General features: G+C 41.5%; 1 protein-coding gene across 7 annotated transcripts in view; it reads right to left on the bottom strand.

The window, feature by feature from the left end:
* ptprt (protein tyrosine phosphatase receptor type T) overlaps positions 1 to 26,834 on the bottom strand; it is a 128,351-nt gene that overhangs the window by 42,189 nt on the left and 59,328 nt on the right. For 3 of the 7 annotated variants that reach the window (XM_029827079.1, XM_029827083.1, XM_029827085.1), the window contains 6 exons: positions 23,504 to 23,540; positions 17,596 to 17,731; positions 14,693 to 14,725; positions 4,733 to 4,887; positions 2,768 to 2,848; positions 2,460 to 2,474 (listed from right to left, as the gene is read on the bottom strand). In XM_029827079.1, coding sequence (XP_029682939.1) covers positions 2,460 to 2,474; positions 2,768 to 2,848; positions 4,733 to 4,887; positions 14,693 to 14,725; positions 17,596 to 17,731; positions 23,504 to 23,540 — 457 coding nt within the window. Of the gene's footprint in view, positions 1 to 2,459; positions 2,475 to 2,767; positions 2,849 to 4,732; positions 4,888 to 10,822; positions 10,853 to 14,692; positions 14,726 to 17,595; positions 17,732 to 23,503; positions 23,541 to 26,834 lie in introns of all 7 variants that reach the window. The other 4 variants (XM_029827080.1, XM_029827082.1, XM_029827081.1 and 1 more) reach the window with 4 other exon arrangements.

Genomic DNA, 26,834 nt, shown 5'->3' with positions numbered 1-26,834 from the left:
GAGGGAAAACGGAGTGAGTGTGTCTGCGTGTGACTGAGGTGAGTGGAGCGAGAGAAAATGTGGAGATGGTGGTGGAGGTGACTGGTGAGAGTGGTGAGGCAGGGAAGGAAATGGATCCAACTGGGGTGGCATTTGAAGTGTTGGGCGGGCTGGGTGAGACTGGGGATGGAATGAGTGAAATAAGTGAACTGGGTGAGGCAGGAGAGATGGGAGACATGGGTCAAACCAGTGAACAGGGTGTAGCTGTAGGTGACGTGGGGCAGGAGACAGGTGAGCTTGGGGCGCCAGGGAAAATGGTTGGCGAGCTTGGTGAGGGAGGAATGACCACAGGTGAGCAGGGTGAGGTGAGTGTTAGCACAGGTGAGCTGGGTGAGGGAGGTGCAGGTACAAGTGAGGGCAGCGGGGGGGTGTCTGAATGGCGGCCTGTTCCCGCAAAGCGGCGCAGAAAGCAGAAAAATGTAATGAACGACGGTGGTGACAGAAAAGCTGGATGGCTGGAGGATGCAGCTGCTGCCACAGATACCAGCGACCAAGAGTACACGTCCGATGCCAGTGAGCTGTCAAACACGGTGGTGGACAGTGAGAGGGATGACTTGTACCCCCCGAGCATGATCAAGAACTTTCTCCCGAAGACCAAAGGCATGAGGGGCCCTGATTTGGGGATATACTTCCCCGACAAGCTCCTCTTCATCCAGTCAGCCGGCCATTGGATCAAACACAGAGCGGCGTCGGACCTGACTGACCCTGAGATCTTCCGGCTGAGGAAGCACATGGGCAAAGCCAGGAAACAACTGAGAGAACTGTCCAACAGGAGCACCAGCTTGTAGGCCGACTGGCTGGGAAGGGATGGAGCTCCCCCCCGCTGGAGCCTGCGTGACAGGCCACCATCATTTTACCCTCTGTAGGATGAATCCTACTATGTTAGACCAGTGCCCATTTCTGTTCTGGGCGAGAGACGTTTTTTGTGTGTGTTTGAATGTTGTATCGGGCACTTTTGGCTTAATTGGACAGTAGACAAAAACTCCTTGTGGAGTAACTGTTTTTTGTTGATTCTATTTGTTGTCAACACTGGTTTTTTAACAGGGTGTGAATTTGTGTAAATAAAGTGTTTGTGTAAAAATAAAAATAAAATCTTTCATTCCCACAACATGTTATTATCAGCTCCAGGTTCCTGCACAATTCCCGCTCTAATCAAATCTAGAAAAATGCTTCTCGCTATTCGTATTGTGCATATATGCTTTCATGGATGGATGACAGGATCAGAAAGTTACAGAAGGCATTAAGGGATGGAAACAATCTGTTGGAGAAATGAGACACAGACTGTAGTAGACAATACAGTGTTGTGAATGTTCCTCTACAGTAACAATGAAAGTCTTTTTCAACCTATCTGAGAAATCAGATGGCTCGAAAAGATGGAAACATCATTGTGGGAAAATGTTTGACAGTAAATTTGTCCTACCGCACAGATCAATGAATCGTACCTTTGCTTTCTGCTTCAAGCTTTGATGTGTATTGAAAAACAACAGAGGAAGAAAGCTGTACAGCCAAAGTGGAAACCATTATACCAGTTTTTTAATGGGAGGTGACATTAATGGAAGAAATGCTGATGGTGGGCTCAGTGCCTCAGCAACGGTGGTTTTGAGAAAAGTTTTTATAGAAATCAGTGATGCTTGTGTCATAAAATGTAATGTCAGAAAGAGTCCTTTCATGTTAAAGAGATGGAAATGGAAATGTGAGACACTGGCAGCAGTAACAGAGGATTGAATTCAATATGAATGACGGCAGGAGGGAAGGGGTGGCGTAGCGGGTAGAAGCGCGTAATGGAGACCAGGTTATCCAGTCTGAATATGTGTGTTGAAACACTCGCAAGAAGAATATGGAATCTCCTCCAACCGGTCCATAGTTTAGATCAGGGGTCGGCAACCCAAAATGTTGGAAGAGCCATATTGGACCAAAAAAACAAGAAACAAATCTGTTTGGAGCCGCAAAAAATTTAAAGCCTTATATAGGGCTTATAATGAAGGCAACACATGCTGTAAGTGTCTATATTAGCTGTATTAGCCTACTTTCCAAATGATAAGTAGGCTACAAATACATAATAAGCATTCTTGATGAAATGTTTCTTTTCTCTGCAGAACATCCTGGGGAGAATGACGCACCATGTGACCACTCTGCTGTACAATGGTGCTTTAAGTTCCATTATAATGAGATGTTGAAATTAAATATTTATTGTACACATTTTTACAGCGTTGGAAAACTTTAAGAATGTTTGTCACGTTTTTCCGCCTACAGAAATTATATTAAAACAATTTCCACTTACATAATTTTGAAAAAGCTCCAGGGAGCCACTAGGGCAGAGCTAAAGAGCCGCATGCGGCTCTAGAGCCGTGGGTTGGCGAACCCTGGTTTAGATACATAAGGAGAAAAGGACCGCAATTTTGAGTAGTGCTGGTACCTACCAAGAGATGTGGGGGCTGAAATCAGTTCGTTGGACACAGTTCAGCCAAAAGGAAGACAAGAGCAACATATAAATGTCATAGCAACAACATTAAACAAAACTGTAACTACACAACTGGGTTTGGCGGGTGTTATTGGTTACAAAGTAGATTATGTGTACTCATATTTAAGAATGTCTGATAGAAACAAATAAGAAATTATCTTCAAGGGTACAACATCCAAAAGTCGGCAGCTTTTATCCCCAATCAGTCAGCACCAAAAGCCCCTTTAGAGTCGTGTTGTGTGTACAGATCGGTGAAAGCATGCATACCTGAATAGTAGGAATTCACTAAGGATTTGCTCTTCAGAATTTTGCTTCCCTGCACAGAGAAAGAGTTGTGGGAGGATGAGGCTAATTATGGGACGGAAGGTAGAAGATTGGAGAATCATTTGAACAAAAAATCCACAAAGAGAGAAAATAAAGGAACAAGTGGAAAAGAAGAAGAGGGGGAGACAAGTAAAGGTGTGAGAAAGGAAAAGAAGTGAAAAAAAGAAATGGTCAAGGGAAACAGGAGGTCAGGCAGAAAAGAGGGGAAGGTGAGGAGAGGAAAGAAGTAGTTAACTGCAATTCATCTGTGTTTTGAAGGTTTTTTTTAATCAAACATATTTGAGTCTAACACTAAGAGTGATGTGTACCCCCTCGCTACATATTTCAAACACGTACTTGCTCCTGTCCTAATGTGAGGGAGCAGGAGCAAGCTCATGTGTCACCATGTCCTTCTTGTAGTACCACTGGTTTTGTATATTTGCGAGGATGCTAAGATGTTCTGAATGTTAAAAATCATGAATTTATATGCACATTTGTTGCATTTTTCCAGGTCTTTTGTCATGAAATTCTGGTTCCAGGGTAATCTCATAACCTGATGTAGTGCCCCCAGTTAACTGTAGAGGACATTTAGTGCTGGTCTCCTCCTGAATTTTGCAATCACATGAGGAGTTAAAATAGCAGTTGTACCTCTGCTGTTTTCCCCTGAAGTTGTAAACCTGCTTGTGGACAGCTTTTTTAGGATGTCCCCTGTAAAGCTCAATGATACAGTCATCTTGTTAACCTGAATGAATCTCTTAACCTGGTCAGGAATGTCAAAAGTTGGCACCATCTCTACAGACTGAACAAGCACCAACAAGCAAGTTGCTTTTATGTTATACATGTTACTGCTTAAAAAGATTCTCCTGATTCTGCTCCTACAAAAATGTGTCCTATCACTTCTATGCAGATGAAATCCAACTATATTTTTTTCTTTTATGAATCTGAATTTGGGAAGCTCTCAGATCTCCTAAAATACATGTTTGCTGTTGGACAATGGGCAAAAAACAGTCACTTTCAATTAAAATAAAAAGCTATAGACATTGATTTTGCTGATAGTGAGATTCATCTAATCATGCAGCACTTTATTTGGTAATCCCTGTCTCTGCAGCACCACTCAAGATTTAACTTTCCAAAACTTTCTGTTGGTGCCTCAAAGCCTATATAAACCAGAGGTGATCGGTCTTTTCTAGCCATCCATAGAATAGTTTTTTATCATATTTTTTTTTCTAATTGTGGTCTATATGATTTACAATATATGTTAGTAGGCCCTATTCTATTACTTGCACCTTGTAAATTTTAACCTGGATAAGTGCTACAAACCATAAATAAAGTTTACTTATTTACTTGAATATTGGTCAATCTCTGATTATTTGCAAACCAATTTTTTTGTCACACTCGAGTACAAAAGCATAGTTGACCAATTTTCACTTCTGATTGTGTCTTTTTCCTTGCCGTTCCCCAATACCTCAAAAATAGAACATATACCCCTCTCCTTATTGATGATATCCCTCTCATCTCATGTGCACTAATACTTTATGCTAACATGGTGCAAAAAGACTTTATTACAGTAAGCTGTGTGACTTAAAAAATTTGCTTTGACAGCAACTGTGCACTGCAAAGGTAACTGGTGACAGGGTGAGAATGCAATAATATGAAAGGGCATTTGCTCTACTACATTGTGTCAGCATTTTTCCAAGTCCAATTATGTCTGTGTGCGTGTTTGTTAGGTTTGTTTTTGATTCTTAATATAATAGGAGATACTGCAGTTGTGAAAGCCACTTAGAAAGAAGCATGGTGAGCACATTTTGGTGCAGCAGTTTAGTTAAAGACACAAAAAAGGGTTATGCAACTAAATTACATTCAACATCCATATAAAATACAAAAACTAGCTTCCTCTTGAAGCAAGAACTCTGTGAGATGATCTCTTACTGAATCCACCGAGGTCCTGACCAGAGATGGAGAAGGGGTCATCCTTGTGAAGGATGACGACATTGACGGTGCTTGTATTGGCTGCGGTCACAGGTGCCATCTCTATCTGCTGGGTGGAGCTGCTGGCAGTCTCCTTCTGCTTCTTTGCCAACTTCCTGTGGCAGGACCGTTATGAACAGACAAGAAACAACAGGCTTGTGAATAACATATAAGAATCAATAAATGAGCAGATGGAGGAAGGAGAAAGAAAATGTAATGATGATCACAGGTCAAAAGAAGTGGTGCACAAACAAAGTGATCTGTGTTGCCTTTATATCTACAATTTGACCTGTTACAATTTTTTTTTTTAAATGCTTTATTACTAACCTAATAATAATTTTGCTCATGTATACTTTAAACTTACAAAGGTTTAACAGCTCATGACTCCCACCTCTTACATTTTTCTACATGTCACATTTTGTGAGAGTCTGCTGTCAAAAAGCTACTTCCCAGAAGATAATGTCCACATCAACAGTCTTTGTGTCCTGGTCTGTCCTGCAGACTTCACAGCAGTGACATCAGACACTTAAGAATGTATCACTGTATCCACAGTCGCAGCTCAATTAGGATAGATAAGATCTCCGGAGTCCACCGCGCTTACATCTAAACCTCATTCTTCTGATGGAAAGGAGAATGTCTCAGAGTCATCATTTATGATTATTAAAACATAAAACTATGATTTAGGTGTAGACCAGTTATATTACACAATGTGAAAGACTGACTCTATGTTTTACACTGACCGATTAGGTCACACATACAACAGATATTGTCAAGACCACCCACTTGATTTTGCATCTTGTAAACCAAAAGGGAAGGAAAATAAGAACATGAAAATTGCTTCTTTGGCTTCAGGTTAAAAAAAGATCAGACTGACTGCACCTTATGAGTCCTTGAAGCTTATTTTACGAATGCTACGCTTAATACATCACAGCAGTTCTCCACATACAGGTTGAAAGGGGATGATGATGAGACCCCTGTCTCTTGCCCCATCCTAGACAGGTAGAAGTCAACTGACAGTCTACCCAGAAGAACAGTGGTGGTGGTCGCTGCACATTGATACAAAATCAAAACAACCTAGCTGGTGAGTGCCCGTATACCCTGATTATCACACCCCATATCAAGGACCTGACCAGGTCTGCTGTGGGAGTGGATACAGGTGTCTTTTGTGTGTGTGCGTGCGTGTATGTGTGTGTGTGTGTGTGTGTGTGTGTGTGTGTGTGTGTAAGGGAGTCCTCTACCTATACCATCCATCACACAATGTGGGTAGGAAGTAGCACATGACAGTGCTTTAACAATGGGTCATTGTTTACACCAAAGGGATGGGGGTCTGTGGGTGCTCAAGTTTTTCAGGTGGGTAGCTGCACCTTTTCTCAGGCTTTTGATAACTCTTGGAATGCCTGGTCCTGGCAGCTCTACTGATATCCCTTTCTCTGTCCTGGACGTCTTCTTGTTGTCCTTGGATTGGGAGTTCATGAGACATTCTGTCAATCTGTGTAATTGGTGATAGATCAAGGATGCTGGGATTCTTGCTACTCATTACATACCTCTGAGCCATTTTATTTAGGTATTTGCTTAATTGTCCTCATCGTGTGCATTTTGTGGTCGACTAGAATATTTCCTCCATGAGCACCCTTAGTGTTTGAAGGTTTGGGTCAGAGGGTCAGGGTCCGTGTTAGCTGACAGACATCCATTATCTACTGAGGTCTGTCAGCCAGAAGGTGGCACTAAAAACATAAACAGCAGAGTGTCCCAGCTTTCTCAGCAGCTACACGCTGTGATAGCAGGTTATTAATATAGTTCAGCAACAGATTTGTCCACATGAGTCATAAGTCACAAAATTCACTCTTGCTTGTTTTGTTTTTTTAATGGCAGAACAGAAAACAAAATGGGCAATAACTTCTGTTCCCTAGAAGGAGAGGAACGAGGTACAACACATTTGTATGGGATATCACGCCCTTTCGTGGTTTTGCTGAAGAAACCTCTATTCACGCCTTTTAAGGCAAATGACCCGTGGTGACGTATGTGAGGTCCGCCCACACATATAAATTCCCATTGCCCCGGTCATTTTTCAGTTTGATAGCCGCTCTTCACCGAGCCCAGCTGCACAGTGGGGCAACCTAGTGTTATACCTCGTTCCTCTCCTTCAGGGAACAGAAGTTATAGCCATAACATTTCATTACCTTTCAGTCAATTCACTTGGTACAACACATTTGTATGGGACATGTATACACGCCCCACAGAGCAGCTAGCAAACAAGAGTCAAAACCTCAACACGCTAGTGTATTGTTGACACAGCAGAGAGGACAGAGTAAGCCACCAAAGGGGTTGTCATCTCCAAAGATAAAATCGTACAAAAGTGTGCGGTGATGACCAACTGGCTGCAGAGCAGAAGTCTCAAAGATACTCCTTTAAAGAAAGCCCATGAGGTTGCCATGCCTCTGGTTGAATGAGCTCTTACACCCGGAGATAAAGGAAGACCCTTGCTGTTGTACGCCAGGGAGATAGCCACCACAATCCAGCGGGAAAGCCTCTGTTTAGACTGTGCTTTGCCCTTAGCCGGATTAGCATAACAAACAAACAATTGGTCACATAAACGCACACCTTGGGTGCAGTCCATATATGTGCGTAATGTACGTACAGGGCATAAGGAGTGCAACCTCCTCTACTCCTCAGAATCAAACAGAGGAGGAGAGAAACTCAAAAGTTCAAACGCCATAGAATTATTGAGATAACTTTAGGTATATAAGCTGCATTGGGACGCAGTGTAACCTTAGAACCATCCGGAGTGAACTGGTACATGAGGGATGAAGGGACAAAGCATGAAGATCGCCCACTCGCTTAGCTGAAGTCAGAGCAAGAAGAAGTGCAATCTTAAGAGAAAGAAACTTCATATCAACAGACTCAACAGGCTCAAAAGGGGAACCACAAAGAGCCTCTAGCGCCAACGGCAAATCCCATGTGGGAACGCTGGGCTTAACTACACGTCTTAACCTGCGGACTCCCTTTAAGAATCACATGGTCAGAGGGTGAACACCTGGCGTGACCCCATTAAACCCGATATGAAAGGCAGAAATTGCTGCCAAATAGACCTTAATTGTAGAGTGAGTGAGACAGGTTCAAGAGGGGAAGAAAATGAGTCCCTCCCTGTCTGTTTATGTAAGAAACCACTGTCGTATTGTCTGTCCTGATCAGAACATGATAGCCTGGAATGGAAATGTTTCAGAGCCAAAAAGGTTACGAACAGCTCCAAATAGTTGATGTGGAGCCTGCATTTTGCCGCAGTCCACAACCCTCTCACTGCTGCTCCATCGCACAGTGCCCCCACCCTGTCAGGGACGCATCTGTGGATACCACTTTGTGAAAAGACACCCTCCCTATGGGAGATCCTAGGCATAACAGCCCGGGTTCCTTCCACGGGAGGAGAGTTGTCATGCAAGACGGCGTTATCGCCAGTTTCAGATGGAGGTGACGCAGTACACAAAGCTAGTGAGATAGCATCCAGCATTGAAACACTCGCATCTTTAACAGTCCAAGTGGTACCACTCCGATCATTGACGCCACCATGCCTGTCGGCTGTAAAACCGTTCAGAAACGTAGTCTGCGTCCCAACTGAAATTGAGAGCAGTGAAACACCGCCACCCTGTGCTCCGACAGACGTGCCCGACCTGAGAGGGAACATATTTCCAACCCGAGGAAGGAAAGCTGTTTACTGGGGATCATTGAACTTTTTTAAGAATTACTGAAAACCCCAGTGCTCAGATGTGCGTCAGCTGCGCAGCTACCCGCTCCTCGGAGCTCGCAACTAAAGTCCAATGGTCTAGATAGGCTAATATGCGAACACCCATTTACCGAAGCGTAGCCAACACTGCCTTGACACATTTGGTCAAGGTGCGGGGAGCAAGCAACAGACTGAATGGCAGAACCAAGTATTCGTAGGCGAACCTCAGAAACTGCCTGTGATCTGGGTGTGTCGCTACGTAAAAGTAGGCATCTGTGAGATTGATCATTGTGAACAAATCTCCTGGGCTTATAGCATTCAGCAGTTGTCTTATTGTTAACATCTTGAACCTGTAAGTGCATAGGAATCTGTTTAGCACTCGAAGATCAAGAATAGGACGGAGACCTCCGCCTTTCTTCGGAACAACGAAAGAGCTTTTGTACCAGCCTCTGTTCGTGCCCGAAACGGGAACAACTCATGTTGCTCCTTTGTTCAACAAGTTGTTTATTTGTTCCCTCAATACTGTTGCCACCTCGTACCCCACAACTGTATATACAGCACTTTGGAAATGTGGGGGCCAAACTTTGAACTGTAAATGGTAGCCTGTGGCAACAGTCCTCTCTACCCAAGGTGAGACTGCGCATGCACACCACTGAGGGAGTTCAACGGCCAGCCGACTGACCTGCAGTTCTGTGGACGAGGGACTGTTGCCCCTGGTGGAAAGTGGCATTACCAGTCCACCCCTATGTTCATATTTTTTTGGGAAAATAATTGGACCTTATCATCTAAAATTCCTGGGGCAGTATGTAGGGGTTGGGCTTTGCTTTTTTTTCATCTACTTCTCCTGTGTACTTTGAAGCATTTTAACATTTTCTAATCAATTATTCAGAATCATTGATAACGTAGGAGATTCTGGCTTTGAGGCTGATAGAATAGGTACTGTTTGAGATGTTCAAGTGTAATCAAAAAGAAGCTTGTGTGTTTACCTTTCATATTTGGCAAAGATAAATGTTATATCTAATCATGTAAATATTATTACATAAACATTAACGCTGCTGTACTGGATATTGTTAAAAAGGTTCGTTAATGGTAAACCTAAAGGATCAGCCGGATAGAGTGGTTTGCAGATAAACTGATTTGAATGGGAGAGAGAAGCTGCATGATGCCTATATTTTGTTAGTTTTTAGCTGCAGAAAGGCCATGCAGATGATAATATCAATTCCTAACCTGTGAAGTGAATATCTGATGATGCTAGATGCTAAAAGACAAACAGAAATCTGTGCATTGAATACTTTTTTCCAGCTGGTGCTACAATATTTTTATCATTTGAATTTGAGAATTAACTCTACCATTTGGGGTATTTTCCCCTTTCCATTGATGCACAAAAGGGGGAGTTTGCATTTGTTTGGTTTTGCCACATCTGAAATACAGCAGTGAGTTAGAAGAGCAGCACACCTTCAATGTCATTTCTGGACAGTTCAAACAGCCTCAAGGTGCGGTTTGAAATTTTATATGTTGGCAACTGAAAAATTGCCAGTTGCTTTGAAGGATGCTTGAGATTATGTTGTGAAGAATTTATCTACAGGCATTATTAGTTTTGCTTGGGCAGCAAGGTTCATGTTTGTGCACAGACTTTTGCATTTGGCAGTGAGTGCACCTGCATATTTATGATGCCTAGATACAGCTCTACTGTAACTCTGTATGATAAGAGCTAGTTAATAGCAAGGAAAATGGCATCTTGCTGGAATAAAACAGTGAATTGTTCTATTATAATTTACTTTTGAATTGAAGCCTGCAAACTGTGCAGAATCCACCAATGTAAAAATTGTAGATAAATGCTGCGATTAAACCCATCCTTGCCCTGAGTAGGTGATGGGCCCGCGAGGAGGGCTTTAGAGAGTCCTTCAGTAGTAATTTTCTGCCCATCTAACAGCCAGTGTGTGTCACTGAAGACAGATGTCAGAAGAAGGACAGCTCCTGGGTGGTTGCCTGAGTAACTGCCACACTCACAGCAGCACTATAAGGAGTTGGGGTACAAAGCTGCATGAATATCCATCCAAAGAAGATAGCAGATAGCTGTTCTACTCTCACCACTTTTACCATGTGGTATGAATATTTAGTTGGCTGCTAAAATAGACATGTGTACTATATATAAATATAATAATACAATATTGGTATGGTCAAGATGTCTTCAGGACTTCTGGAACATTTTCAGAAAAAAGTACAATTAGAGATGAAAAACTGATACAAGATACAAGTCAAAAAAGACAAACTTAGACAAACTAAGGGTGGGCTGAAAAAGGAGTCGTTTCTTAAATGAAATCTCTACTTACAGGTAATAAGAGTAGGAATAAGCATGTCTTCTGAAGCATGGTGAAGTGAAGCCAAGGATGACAGAGCAAAACCCAGAAGAAGGACAAACACATTGGATTAGTTGATGATCGGAATGAAAAACTGGATTTGACTCTTTGATATTCTCAACCCAGAGGAGCCTTTTTTTCTTTGTTTATTTGTCTTATCCAGAGAAATCCTTTCATATGCAACATATGCACTGCACAGGTCAGACTGTATTTCTCTCTCATACATTTGTGATGTGGTCAGCAGCTGCTAATTAAATAAATCTAGTCCCCGTCCACCATGAACGTCTTGATTTGGCTTGCACATCCTCACATGAGAGTCACCCATAAATAGGACAAACTAGAAACTTTGGGAAACTTTCCACTCTGGAGCCCGTTTCTGTATGGCCACAGTTCAAAAGGGTTCTAGTGCAAAGAGAAATAAAGCTTTACGTTTTTGCCCCAAAATATTGGTGCGCAAACAGGGCCTGAGAGAGGGGACCAGCCCCATCTATGCTGCATCGCATCATTTAAAGAGGAAACAGATAAATTTTCCTGCTAGTTTTCCAGCTTTTTCATAATTTAAAATGTAGCTAAGGGCCTTGTTCCTTCACTGAACACAACTGCAGCACTTTGAGCCTGATGAGCTAAAATGGTAGAGCAAGTGAACAATTAACTTGCAGACATATTAAACATGTTTTACAGAGTTAAATGGTCTAAAAAGATTTTGAATATCAATAAATAGGACACGATTAAACTAATCTGAAGAATTTCGTTATCATAAAATCTGGAGCACATCTGAAGCCTCCATCACCAAGAAGGTAAATGGTAGAAATAGGGGATGAGAAGTGACACAATAGTGCAAAAAAATGGATGGACTGTACAAATTAATGATAGTTTACAAAGCTGGACTTTGTAGATTCACACAAGAGTTCTCTTCACTCACTCACACACACACACACACACACACGCACACACATTCAGAATTAATATTCCTGACTGATTTTATCAGGTATAATTCTCAATATTCTAAACTTAATAACAGCATATTTAAAGAGGGTTAGGTGTGTGTGTGTGTGTGTGTGTGTGTGTGTGTGTGTGTGTGTGTGTGTGTGTGTGTGTGTGTGTTTGTGCGTGCTTGAGTGAAATAGTTGTAAAACCACAGTGACCACAAGCTCCATTAACTTTTACTTAATAAAATCAGCTGGAGGTGATGTGGGCCACAATGATTAATAATTCATGTAGACTTTATTCCTTTATACGTGTCCTGTCTTAGGATTTACTGTCTGAACAATGACTGTTATTATTTCAAACTATAATTAAGGATGAACTTTTCTGTAAAAGTGATTACATCCTGCTCAGACATGATCAATGCCTAACCAAGAGCCCAGCTGGACATTAGCTTCACAACAACAGGCTCCAAGGATATGGTTCGCTGGAAGCTGACTGCAAATCACTGTGCATGTAATTCCAGATTTGATGTGCTGATCAAGCACAAACCCTCATATCTGCCCTGACATAAAAACATAAAATAAAAATCTTGGTGGCTTGTGTGTGAAGAGCAACCAACAGACCTGCTTCAGAGGAGTCTTTTTCCTGTTCTATCCTCTTCATTTCTGTGCTTCTACTAAATTCTGGCTAAAGCTGTGGAAAACCAGCCAGTGTGTATTAACCCTTAGTAAACCCCCAATTCATACCTCAAACCTATAAAATGAAATGATAAAGCCCATGAAAATGTGTGTAAATAGGTGCATCTGCAATGAGCTGGCTGACGACATCATCACGGTGATACTGAATGAGGTGACACCATCACTCTTCCATGAATCAACGCTGCTCTTGATACCTCTCTAATGCCTGGCTGTTGAGACAACTGGGGCAGTTAGGGGTCAGAGGTTTTCAACATAGTCAGACCCAAGGCCATCTACAAAAGCTGCTTGGCATCTGACAGGTGGGCAGCTTTATTCCACAGTGCAGTTCAGCCCTGCTTTCCAGTTCAAGTAGCTGGCACAGCATTATCCCAACCAGCAGGCGCCATGGATGCCTCATCTCCATGTGTGAGCACTTGGGCATAAACCACTCTGGCAGCACTTCCGTCAAACCCTGAATTAGGATGACACAGAGCTCATGACTCAACAATGCGTTACGTTTTTGTGTGTGTGTTTTGTATTTGCTACATATTGAGTACCAACATTTTCATTTTACCAGGAAAGTGAGAACATTTTTGGGAAGTGAGGACAATATGGCTGGTTCTCACAAATTGAAAGGACTGTCGGAGGGTTAAGACTTTGGTTTAAGGCCAGAGTTAGAATTGGGTTCAGGTCAGAATTGGGAGTTGGGCGATGTATTATGTCTATGAAAGTCCTCACAGATGTAGAACAAGGATGTGTATGTTTTAGAGTATATATTTGATATATTTTAATGTAATATGGGAATGTGGGATACTTGTGTCCCAGTCCCATGGGTCAGGGTCATTGCATCCCTGGTCACATTTGGAGGAGGAAGATAAAGTAGCAGTGCTTCTTTGGGGCCAAAAACTGTCTATTAAGGTCACATCTAAGATGATCTGATGTGACCAGACCATCTTAACCTGGTGAGGAAAGAAAAAATCAGGACTGTGTCAGGAAAGAGACATGTTTGTAAGAGCTGCAGACATCTTTCAATATTCCTGCAGAGCATTGGGATTAAATGAACCATGTTATGATTAAAATAGTAAAAATAAACATATGACTCAGGCAAGCTGATGTTTAGGAATATAAGGAAAAACATAGATTAACACAAATGAACATGGATTTGTGTCAGTTTTCTTTTTAAACTCTCAAATTGCATTGATTTTGATAGTTGAGCTTGTGAATGTATTCGTGCAGAGCTTTAATTTACATATTTTATCAGTCCATCTTATGTCCACATGTTGTCACCCCCCCCCCCCCCCCCCCCCATGTGCTTATAGTGTGTCTCCCTTTGTCCTGTGCCAGTGTGTCAAGTCTTTCGTCCTGATCACCAGCCTGTACTTCATATTCACGAGGATCTAGTCCTTAAAAATCTGCGTTTACCGTGCAGTTGTTTAGAAACTTTCATAGCCTTGGTTTTTCTAGTTCCTCATAAGAGTGTTTTCTGTTGGCTTTGCCCCTTTTCTAGATTTCTTTTAGTTTAGTCGTATTTTTGTTTCATCCCTGAAGATCTCAGTTCTTTACTTGACTAATTTAACCTTTTCCGAAAGCATGTGTTGGTGATTTTCAGCGAATTCTAGTTTTTTCAAATGTCATTGGTTATGTTCCGCTGACAACTCTTTGATTTCTCCCATGTTGGAATTTCAATGGACAGTGGGTGAACAAGCAAATGAAAGAATAAGACAGTCCCAACTTCTCTCATGAATCAGCTGTAATGAAAATCACATTTGGAATAACACTGTTGAATCATTCACTTTTCACATTTGTAGTGACTCCAGTGAGCACAGCTGATGTGTAACCACAGACGTAGACAGATGATGGAAGAGAATGGTCCAATGTACCTGGCATATGCTTCAGGATCAGACTCAAATATGGTTTGTCATTTCTTCAGGGTTTAGGTCTAAGCAATAAATGAATGCACTTCTTAAATGAGCTCTTAAACAGCTGAGTACGGTATCTTTAAGAGTCATAAATGTGGCAGTTATTCCATTTATTAGCCACATTCTGCACCATTAAAGGTGCAGCAGCCCAGGCAGGACCCTGCCAAAATAAAAAAGTTTCTTTCCAAATTTGGTGGCTTTATGGTCCTTTTCAGGTGCAGCTTTTATTCTGAGATGTGTTTGAGAGCCAGGAAATGTGAGGTGAGAAGCACAGTGAAGAAGAGTGAATGTGTTGATGTCTAGAAGTAAACATACAATACCCCAGTGTCACTGTTCTCCACGCGTGAATCTCTCTATCGGAGCAAGAGCAAGGCAGGTACAGGACGGGACAGGAAGGGGTGGAGTCAAAGACAGGAAACAGGAACACAGAAAGAAAGATTAAAGGCTGTGAAATTCCAGCCAGAGAGGTTGAATTAGAGAACTATTTTTATCTCTTCATTCAACCACTCAATGCTGTAACCTTGACTGGAGATGCAGAACATGCAGGAGGAGCAGTGGAAGGCTGAAGATGTCTATCAGCCACATGAAGCTCAGACCTCAGACCTGCAGGGTTTTAAACAGTTTTTTTTTTGGGGGGGGGGGGGGGGGGGGGGGGGGGGGGGGGGGGTTGTCTTTGTTTTGCATCAAGGCTGACGATTCATTTGGGTGACACACATCAAACACCGGTGATGCCAGCTATGTCTTCACCACTTTTATGAGAACTGTTTCAAACCATGTAGGAAAGACTGCTTTTGGGATTTCTGTTAACCAGACATGCAAATTCTAGCAAAACAATAATACCTTCCAACACTTATAAAGGATAAAATCAAGAAAACACACATGTTAAAGAACAGAAGTACCATGTTTTGAGCGACTGAAACACGTTAATTCCTTCTCTGACTTTCTTCTGCCTTAAAAGTTTCAACAGGACCCTGCCCACCCTCTTCTCACTGGTCCAACAAGGGAAACCAGTTGATACACTTCAAATCATTCTATACCAAACCAAGCTTTACTGCCAGCACAATAAAGACTGCAATTTGACCATATCACTCAGTCATTTAAATGACTGTCTGGATTTCATAGACAGGAAGGTTTAATGTCCACCCGTGAAAGAAAGATGAGGAGCCGTCCTCTCATAAAATGTTTGAATCCCAAAAGCTTGAAAAAATTCCCCAACTGTAATGTCTAAGACCAACTGCTAAAATTAATAACAGGGTTTTAGGCAGAACATTCTACCACCATTGGATGGCGGGCGAGTCAATACAGAAATTACTGTCTCTCTGTCTCTCTCCCTCACACACACACACAAACAGTTATTAAGGAAGCTTTGTGAACATTAATTATTCATTTATTATACATTCAACCATTTAATGAAATGTTTTAGAGCCCTCAGGGCTAGCTGACTTGAAAAACACTGAATTCCCATTAGGACTCCCACCATGTCCATCATTCTTCAATATCAGAAACCTCATCTGGCTCTGGATTATTGTCCATCTGAACTTCAGTGGGACAGAAGTGTGTGCTCACATCATGAATTTTCTTATAGAATAATTGATGTTGTCTGAAAGACCTGTGAGGCCCTTTTGATATGAGCACACTGGTTCTGCCACCGATAACTGGTCTGAATATAGAAAATGAATAATAGATGTTCCACTTTGGCAAACCTCCCGCAGTCTGCGTTCCATCAGGCTCTTCTCTTCTCTACTTTTTGATCAGTGTACTCTTTCCAACCCATTTCTGCTAAAGTCAGCTCCACAGTTTAGTTTTAGAGGCTAGTTTTCTTCCACATCAGGTGCACAGCACCACTTCCCTGTATTTGATCCACTGCTTGGTAAAATTAATGAAAAACATTTGAGCATGATTTTTCTTTTCTTTTTTTACCCAGATGTTTGCTATTTTTTGCTCCTACATCATATGTGGTGGTTTACATTGTATTTGCCCTTCTAATCAATGTTATGCTCTGATAGATTAGATAGCATATAATTAGCATATCAATTTGACCCACAGGCCAGGGCAGCTTTCTTTGAATTTTCATCATATTTAACCTTCACTGTGCATCTCCTGGTATTTTTTTTTTTTAACTTTTCCTTACCATCAGCACCATCAAACTTTTATCATTGGAATTTATGTTGAATACCAATAGCAATTTAGAATTCTTTTTTTTTTCATTTTCCACTCTTATATACTAGCTTTACTGTATCACCTATAGCAGCAAAAACAGTAAGATAAAATTAAAAAAGAGAAGCTAGTTTTCAGAGTCAAGGGAGGACGGACTGAAAGGAAAAGGTTTTAATAAAAGAAAATGTAAACCCAAAAGCATTTAGAAGAAAATAGTGGAGGGGCAGGGGAAGAAAGAAAAGAAACACAGGTGATGAAGGCTGCTCAGTGCACAAATCTTGTGCCTGTCTGAAAGAGAAATGGTCCAGTTCTTATTTCCAAATTTCCAAATCTAAAGTCTGACCAGACGCTTTATTGTTTTTAGGGCAAAAGCGGATATAAATTATGCCCAGAATTCATTCATGAATGCAATATTTAATATCTGATGCTATGAAATGACATTTATGGCTTTCACACTTAGCTTTAAATAGGCTTCTGTTTAAGATTAAATTGAACAGACACATTTAATTCTCAATTTCTTTGGTTTGCTCCCATGGAACTTTGCTCAGGCTTCAGTCATTCAGAGCAAATGTGGTTGGTGGACGTCTAACCTCTATTCATTTAATAATATGAAAATGATCAGGGCACCCTACCAAAGAGAGGAAAAGGCATAAATCATTATTAATATAATAGCAATAACAAGAAAAATCTGGAAATGGAAACATTCACTGAAGAATTGTTATAGCTCCTCTCAAAAAGAAGGAATAACTGCCATCTTTATCTGGGGACGACAGCAACTGCAGAGCTCAAGGTGAAGAGTGAAATTGTTTCTGCAGGAGGGTTGAATAAAATAAAAAAGTGCCATTTGAGTGGTTCAGGTTCAATGGTTAAAAGTCTGCCTTTGACTCAATTTGATTGAGGATTTCTATTCTGTTCTGAAACCTGATCAGGTGCTTATTAGGTCTGTGAAGCTACCACGTTAATGATACACTTTATAAAATCACTGATTCTGCCCGCATTTGTTCAGTCAGAATAACTGGTGACAGTAGCTACACTGCATGCCGGTGACGTCAGGCCCGACACATACTTGCGCTTGAAGGTGAAGATGATGCCCAGGAGGATGATGACGAACAGCAGAATCCCAATGATCACTCCCACCATTTTCATCTTTCTGTTACCCTGCTTGTCTAGCTCCATGTCGCCTGAATCCTGGATCGATGCTGCTGCACAAATCCACACACACACACACACGCGCGCACACACACACACACACACACACACACACAGATTCAAAGACATAAATAGGCACATAGGAGGTGGCTGATCAAGAAACACACAACAACACGTCCCCATGTTTGTTCCGGTCTGTAATAAAAAACCACAGACATGTGCGAGAACAAGCGTTAACCACAAAGACAGTCTTGTTCCAAAGGTGTAGATATTATGAACACCCATGACTGAAAAAGCAGCAAACCAATACCAGGGTCGCTCATCTTCATCCCATCCACTTCAACATCAAATACCACCGACGTCACATTGAGGAGAGTGTCAGAAGTGTCAGAATTCTGACGTGTTTGGTAAAGAAAGATGGAGAGGAAGGCTTGTGGAAAGAAAGTTTTATAAGAACTGAGTGTCCTCATGGTATCACTTTTAATACCAGCGGTCAGTTCAGAGGTAATTTTTTCTAGAAATTATCACACTTCCTCTCATCTAAACTGTTTATGTCCAATTTCTCCCTGTCTTTGTATGAATACAATTCATTTTAATGGCTTACTTGTTTACTTTCTATTTATTTCCTCAAAGTTTTTATTGCGTTTTTTTCGGGTCTTTACTTGTACGATGTCCTATACATAAATGTTATTATTAGGATTGTTATCGTTATGTTGAAAGTTTCTGGCACAGCATGGCTGTATGTGTGTGTGTGTTTATGTGTGTGTTGTGGTGCATCTTAGGATAGAATTTTTGACCTGTTTTTGATATTGAAATGGTATTTTGTTTGTTTGTCTGTTTGGTTTGATGACTTTTAAAAATGAGCTCTTTTTCCTTTATTCCGAGGTGTGTGAAAATCAGCTGTCCATCTGCCAAGTTTGATTTACAGCAGGTGAGTCCAGATGATGTTTTAATGATGAGTAAACTGGAATTGCAGCCAAATGTTCCGATCATTTGAATACTGTCTGATATTTGACAGTATTGCTCACACCAGGAAGTCATCCTGTAACAAAAGCACATTTTTCTCAGGATTAAAGGTACCGCTGACGTGCTAAAAATGAACATGTAGACTATAAACATATAGATAGTTATAGATCCACCTGAGGAATGCTGGGCCCTTCAGCGAAGGGTCCAGATCATCAGCAGACAGGCTGTCTGCTGCACGTCTGCGACCATGACCCATAGAGACCAGCAATGTGACTAAAATTGAGGAATACTGTTGATTGGAAATGGACAGAAATTGTGACCAATTGTGAACCACAATTGTGGTTTTAAAAAAGAGTCAATTTTCTGTAAAAGTACTGTTTCCACTTTTATTGTTTATTGTTAGTCTGAATATGTGATGTAAAAGCAGCACTTTGTGTGAATTCTACAGTAAGTCTCAAGTGGGACCACTGGCACGGGCTCTTAAATGAATGGGTTTTTCCTGCGACATTTAGTTGGGATTAACTATGAAACATGGATCAAAGAGAAATAACATGGCTTTCAGAGGGCCCAGCTCTGAGAGCGATGGAGTCACCAGCTAATGTGGGAGTCTGCAAGAATCCCAAAACAGTCTTACATTCTGATTTCAACCCTTTCATTAATTTTTATGTATGTAAACAATGTTAGGGGGGGAAATCCCGGCAAAAGCAGATATATTAAACTGTAATCTCATCTAAATTGATTTTGTGGATGCAGAGCTGCAGCATATACTGTATTAAACGCTCTGTGTGTGTATGTGTGTGCGTATCAAGGGGGGGCAGGTATTGTTTATCAGCAGCGGAGTGGTGCATCCTCTGGAGGATTAATGTTAGCATGGTTAGGTAAGTTTAACAGGATTATTAACAGGAGCTACTGTACGCTGCTAGAGCACTGCACACGGAGGGGGTGGGGGGTGGGGGGGCATGTCTGAGGTGGTGCTGTTTGTTCCACTGAAAGACACCACTAAAATAACAAGCACGTTAAAGGTTACGATCATGAAATGTGTTGTCAATGTGTTGAGACCCTCAAAAAAGCCTCCAAACTAAGTTTCAATGCAACGACCAAATTTTGGTGGAGTCAGCTGTTCTCCATTGGCGTTTTAACATCTTTTGGTTTAGAAGTGTGACCTTGTACACATCTAGCTGAAGGCAGGAAACTCACCAGCAGAGTTCATTTAAAAATTGGCCGGGTTGAGAGAATTGCTGGTAGCATGATTTTGTGCGCACACACACATATACACACACACACACACACACAAACACACACACACACACACACACACAAACACTCACACGCATGGCTACCATTTGTGTAAAGGTCAGCAGCACTCTGTGTTTTTAAGCCTTTCAGATGCATCATCATGCAGAAGCATTTGTAATTGTAGAAAAATGTTGCTTTGATCCAGCATCTTCACATCCGATTCTACGTGCAGCCTCTGACCAGCTGTTTGCTGGCTGGCATATCGATAAATGAACAATTGAAGCAATCGCGATCATGCCGACACCAGGGATGACCAGATGCCTTCCTTGGCCTTGGCCCCAGTGAAATTTCGAAATTTTCCAGGATTTTACTCATCTCGAGCCACAAACACACTTTTTTTTAATTTTCCATTTCTCTGTGTTGTGCAATAAGCTGTCCCCACCCCCCTACTCCAAGATTAGTTGACTATTATGGAAAAAAGTCGTTAAAAAATAATCGTTAGCTACCTGACAGCCTTTCAGAATCAGAATCAGAAGAAGGTTTATTGCCATTGTTCATGTAATACACAGTATTACACAAACTAGGAATTTGTCATGGTGTGCCGCTGCGACATTCAACATAACACTAGACATCAACACCACACTAGAATAAGATAAATAAAATAAAATAAGACTTATATACAGTATATATATAAATAGTGAGTGGTAAGAAATAGTGCAGGTCCATGAGGAGTAATGTATTGTTTATGAGTCCGGCTGGCTGCTGTACATGGTGCTTAAGTGATAAGTCACTTGGTGTTCAGCAGCCTGATGGCAGAGGGGAAGAAGCTGTTAGTGTAGCGGGAGGTTTTCCTCTACTTCAACACATGGCACAACAACCAAGTTAAAGGCATCAAAGAAGGGAATATGTTTCTGATAGGGTAACACTTGCAGGGGCACAAATGAATGTGTGTTAGAACCAGCTGCTTGGCAGCACGCGCAGGAGGATAGACAAGAAATAAGGCCTTGAAACGCTATCAATATAAAAGAAGGTAGACCTAGATTAAATGTACTCAACATGGTACACTGTCCACAGAAGTCTTAAAAACATGCTTCTGGATGGAAGGACACTTCCCATTACTGCACTGTCTGTGTGTTCAGCTTGTCTAATATTAAAGCACACTACTGGATAGAGTTTCTAAATGAAGAGGCTCAGATTGAAACATATTGGGAGTAGGTTTGCTTTGGCCTCTCAGTCAATTACAATGATGTTCTACCTTTTTTCTGCTGTTTTATGAAACAGTATTTTCTGTTTTATCCTTTTAAAGTATCAAAGACAAATATGTTGGACTCAGCTTTACTTTAAATCTGGGCAGTAGTTCAACTCTGTACCCGTATCTTCATGCAGCTGACCCAACTGTTGTCCAGCAGCTAACAAGAGGCACAGCCACTAAATTGCTAGAATTGATGGCCTGTTGTCATTTTGATATATGATTTGTGATCTGGATATTTATTTGGCAGATTCAAAGATGATGCTGTGCTAATATGTGTCTGTATTTGTGTTGATTTTGATATTAGTGGTGGAAGATGATTTTAAAGAGGCTCGATTCTAAATAAACCGTTGCATGAAAAAAAAAATAAAGGCCAACACAGACAGGCTTAAATAGCCAGCAACACTCAAAGCAGAGCAGACATGCAAACAAGACAGCCATGGGAAGAGAGGAAAAACGGGACAGAGAGAGCGAGTAAAGAGTTTTAGGGAGGGGGATAACTCAAATAACAGGGCTCTGTTGTGTTTATGATCATTCAGTAATGGAAGAATAGAACATAGAAAACAAAATAGTTGGCCTAAAAAGCAATAATCACCTTCGCTTGGGATGACTAGAATGTAGGGTGTTGTTTTTTGTCCCCTACCTATTACCACTAAGGTCAAGGGCCGCACGTCCCCACCGAAAGCATGAGAGAGGGAAGAGAGAAACAAAAAAAAACAAAAGGGAAAAGAAAGAAAAAAATGTCTAAGGAATGGAGACATTTTTTGTATTCATTCAGTCTTTCCTGCTCCTCAAAGGCACACCTTTGCTATCGGTGATCAAACAACAAAATGTGGACTGGGACGTTTCAGGTTAGGGTTAACTCCAGGAAAAGAGAGAACAGGTGTGTTGAAGGTGTGCGTGGGGCAGCGCTGTTGATGAACTGCAGAGGTTTGAGGGATGTGAAGTTAAAAGGAGCGGGAGGTGGAGGAGACCACGCATGAAGCTATGGATAGAGGGGAAGGATGGACTCTGACACAGCAACAGCTTCCTCTTTCTGGGTTTTCACAAACCCTTTTTACATGTTTCAGAACACAGTCACCACCGATTGATGTGTTATTTCATCGTCCGCTGGAGACTTTGGTTCCCAGTCACTCCACAGGAGGGATGGCAACAGTGAGGAAGACCGCTGCCTGCTGCTTTAATGCATCCAGAACCGGAGCCTCTTCTGGGAGTTCAGGGAGAGACTCAACAGCAACACAAGCTGTTTTTGAAAAGTTGCCAATGTGAGACCCACTGGAACGGACAAAAGTACTGTAGAACTGGTACTTTTAAAAGGAAGGAATGAAGGCTCATGTTGAGAATGTGCCGAGCACCATAAATTCTGACCAGCTTTAAGTCTGTTGTGGGACTTTTAAGAAACATCTGACTTAGATCTGCCAATTATTTCACTTAAATCATCCTTATTTATTTAGCGGAATCCCAGGACCTGACCCCTAATCTTCCTTAGCAGGCATATACCTTTAGTAGGAACAGGTGGAAGGAGGCACAAGAACAGAGAAATTGTTGTATGTAACAATTTAAACTGATTAGAGCTCTTTCACTGTGTCTTATTTCTTTTAAAAAAATTGAAAAAAATGTAGGTGTTCAGTGGAAATAAAGAGGATTAAGCACTCCAAAACCATGGAAGGTATTGCTCAGAAGTTCATTAAAAATAATTTATATGCTGCAAAAACAATTGGAGGTTTTTTTTGTTATCTTGCCAATTCTGTTTGGAAGCTAACCTCAGACCCTATTAAAGCTTTTTTTTTATCCATGCATTTTGGCATATTAAAGACAGGTGCGAATAATAAACACGTCTCTACCCAAGCATGAGACCACTACACAGCCTATGTTCGGCAGGGAAATCAGGGCAAAAGTAAACAATTACAAGTGAAGTCTGGAAATGAGACGTGAGCAAAGGATAGAAGTAGGTAAAAATAACATTAATATGTGATTTAGATGTTTTGGAGTAATAAAAGTAAGTCAATGGCACGCTGCGCAGCTTTCAATGGAACATTGCTGGCTGTTAAAACTGATGTTTTTACCAGACGTGCGGCTCATAAGGAGGATTGCACACGCGTCAGACGAATCCATCCGTTGTGTTTGATGAAGATGGTCAGACTGAAATGGCACCGATGTTTGACTTTACGTGCTGATGTGAGACGGATGTGCCATGGGAAATGAAAGAAGGGGAAAATGCACGAGACTAAACACAAAAAAGTAAATGAAGGCAATAAAATCATGCAGGAAAAGAAGGTGGTGATGTGGGGTTAGCTACAGTACACTAATACAGTATGTGTGAGTGCCTGTGCAATAATGTGCATTTGAGGTGTTAGCTGAAAGGTGATCATACCTTTATTAGCCATCCGGACACAGTTGATTGTGGTTTCCTGCGAAAAGAGAAGGACATAGTTCAGCTAAACTGTGGAAAAGTTACAGACGCAACAATGAGGGCTTAAAACACATTCAAGTACCGTAACATCGGGTGATATTTAACGTGAAGGAAGGTGAAGGAATGTGGTCTGGTTGGAGCACGCTCTTTGATGTTAAGGTTATTGGTCCAAACCCTGAAACCTTCAGAGTAAAGAGCAAGTCTCCTTCAGCAAAACACTGAACCCTAAAATGCACCTTTATAAAGGGTCCATTTGCTAGTTGGTAGTCCATCAATATAAAGCAAATTTTGCACTTGTTGACATTTATTAGAGATTCTAAAATGAGCTTAGATATTGATGCTAACATGTTGCTGGACAATGCTGAGGTGCTTTCTTTAGCCCCAACCACTCATTTTTTCCTGTATCGAACTAAAAATTCATAAAGATGTCTGATCCATGAAGCCGCCCCGTTTGAATGAGTCAAATCATTGATTGTTGCAACTGTTTCCCACAACATTGCCTTTCCAACCAGTTACCTTATATTCATGAAGTTCTAGCTGTGCTGTGCACAATGTGGAGCTGAGGCCGGGTAAGTAGGACAAAGCGTTGTAATAAATTATATGGAGTTGTTCATGTACCAATGATCTTGTCCAACATCTCTAGTTGTGAAAAATGACCAAATTAGAGTTTTTAACACAAAGAGCAAGAATTTACTATTGAAATAAGCAGATTACAGTGCACATATAACAAGAAAAATATTATAATAATGATGAACATAATACATAGCCCTGCAAATTCTGGTAAAGGGGCAGGTTTATTCCACCGAGGTTGGAAATAATTTTAGTTAGGCTGACTGTGATTTAATTAGACCGGTGTCTTAAATGTCTTATTTATATGGATATACTGCATCTATTTTGGATGTCCTGTTTAAATTTCTGAGTTAAGTCTGTATTTTTGCACAAGAAAATAATGTTTCAGCCCAACTGGACCACAATTATCCCAGATTATATGAACTTTTGTAAATGCAGAATACAAAATAAAAAGTGACTAAGTCTGTCAGTTCAGGTTTAAGAAGATTCTTAGTCTGTGCCATAAATCTTCATTTTCGTATCACTACATTTTGACACGGTGTTTCCCTTTAGACTTGTCACCTCCATCATGCCTAATTTATTAGATCTTCTTTTATGTCTCTTTCACTCCATATAGACTTGTATTAGCCCTCGCTCCTCGTTCCTCATCCCAAGGTCCCAAATCACTCGTGCACTCTGTTCACACAAGCTGCCTGGGGCACCTTCTTCTTCTCTGTGTGAGCTCTCCTCTTATTGGATATGTGTGCAGGTGAATCTCAGTGTGTTGCAGAGCACTTTTAACATGAAGAGCATTGACGAACTGGTACATGCACAAACTTCTGCTATAGCCAGAAAAAAGTCTTTAGATTGTTTTGAAATCCTTTTTTAAAAAGCCACTTTTAGAAATTGACTGTAAACAGCCAGGTGCGGAGGCGTCACATGATGCTTCCAGGGTCAGAAACAACTGTTTGGGGTCACTGCAGAGGTAAAGTGATTTTGTTGTACCACAGAAGGATGAACAGACACATGAGCCAGATGTCGGAACTGAGTTCCCATGTTGTTATGTCCCATGTCAGGTCCTTCATGTACTCTACCGACGTGTCACACGTGTGTTCACGGTTTGAAGTGTTCTGTCTTCCTGTCTCGTCATCAGCTTCTGCAAAAGTGATGTTACTGTAACTTCTAATGTTAATAAAAGTAACATGCATCAAAGTTTATGTTGATTGAGTCTCAATCTTATTTTGGATAACTTGTATATGTTCATTTGAGCGCCTCTGGGTGATCCGTTAGCCTTTTAGGATGATGAAGAGCAGCAGACTCTGTTAACAACATCAAACTCAGACCTGCTGTACAGAGACGGGAACATGGTGACAAAAAGGAAAAGCTGCATCCTGACTTGAACTATAAAAAACAGAACTAGGACATAAATATGGTGGAATAAATACAGATGAACAAGGATGTCAACAGACTGCGAACTAACAAGGACTAAAAAAAACAAACAAGAGAAGCAAAAGTATCAAACAAATGATAAAAAGGCTAAAACGAGCAGTGGACGAAGATATCTGATGGTTAATGGGAACATATCGTATTTTCACGACTATAAGGCGCACCTAAAACACTGAGATTTTCTCAAAAATCGACAGTGCGCCTTATAATATGGTGTGCCTTGTGTGTGGTCTGAGTTCCAAAATCTGCTGTGTGCCTTTGGTGGGTGCACTACGGTAAACGCTCCGCCCATCGATTAGCGGCACACCTACGCGTAAGGACCCCCTAAAATGGCGCCGGTCAAGCGACACGCGTATGAGGCTTACTTTAAACTACAAGCCATCGAATATACGGCTGAAAATGGCAATCGAGCAGCTGCAAGACATTTTAATGTAAATTAGTCCATAGTCAGAAAGTGGAGAAAAGAAGAAAGTGAACTGCGGTGAGGAAGACAAAGCTGAGTTTCCGCGGGAACAAAGCAAGGTGGCCCAAGCTGGAAGACCGAGTGGAACAGTTGGATGTGGAACAGCGAACAACTGGAAGGGGCGTCTATACTGTCACCATTCGAAAAAAGGCCAAAGCGATTGCTGAAGAAATGGACATTGAGCACTTCCAAGGAGGTCCGTCTTGGTGTTTTCGCTTTATGAGGAGGCAGCATCTCTCCATACGCGCAAGGACAACTGTTGTGCAGCGACTGCCCACGGATTACCAGGAGAGGGTGGCCATCTTCCGCACCTACTGACAAGATAACCGCGCTCAGCCACATCACCAAAATGGATGAGATCCTTCTGACTTTGACCCACACAGTGGACAAAAAAGGGAACAGCACGGTGGCGATACACACAACGGGGCACGAGAAGTCATCGTTCACCGTGGTTCTTGGCTGCCACAGAAACGGACAGAAATTCCCACCAATGGTGATTTTCAAGAGAAAGACGTTGCCAAAAGAAGCGTTTCCTGCCGGAGTTGTGGTCAAGGCAAATCAAAAGGGCTGGATGGACGAAGAAAAATGAAAGAGTGGCTGAGGGAAGGGTATGTTAGGAGGCCGGGTGGCTTGTTTCACACTTCACCATCCCTGCTTCTATGTGATTCCATGCACGCCCACCTCACAGACAGCCTCAAACAAAACAGTAAGCAGGTGAATTCAGAGCTCGCCATCATCCTGGGAGGACTTACAAAGGAACTCCAGCCGCTGGACATTGGTGTGAACCGGGCTTTTAAAGTCAAGTTCCGTGCTGTGTGGGAGCACTGGATGACG

Source organism: Takifugu rubripes, chromosome 19 (genome assembly GCF_901000725.2).
Source record: "Takifugu rubripes chromosome 19, fTakRub1.2, whole genome shotgun sequence".
Taxonomy (NCBI): domain Eukaryota; kingdom Metazoa; phylum Chordata; class Actinopteri; order Tetraodontiformes; family Tetraodontidae; genus Takifugu; species Takifugu rubripes.
Note: the sequence above shows the minus strand (reverse complement) of the source record. Positions and strands in the feature narration are given on the sequence as shown.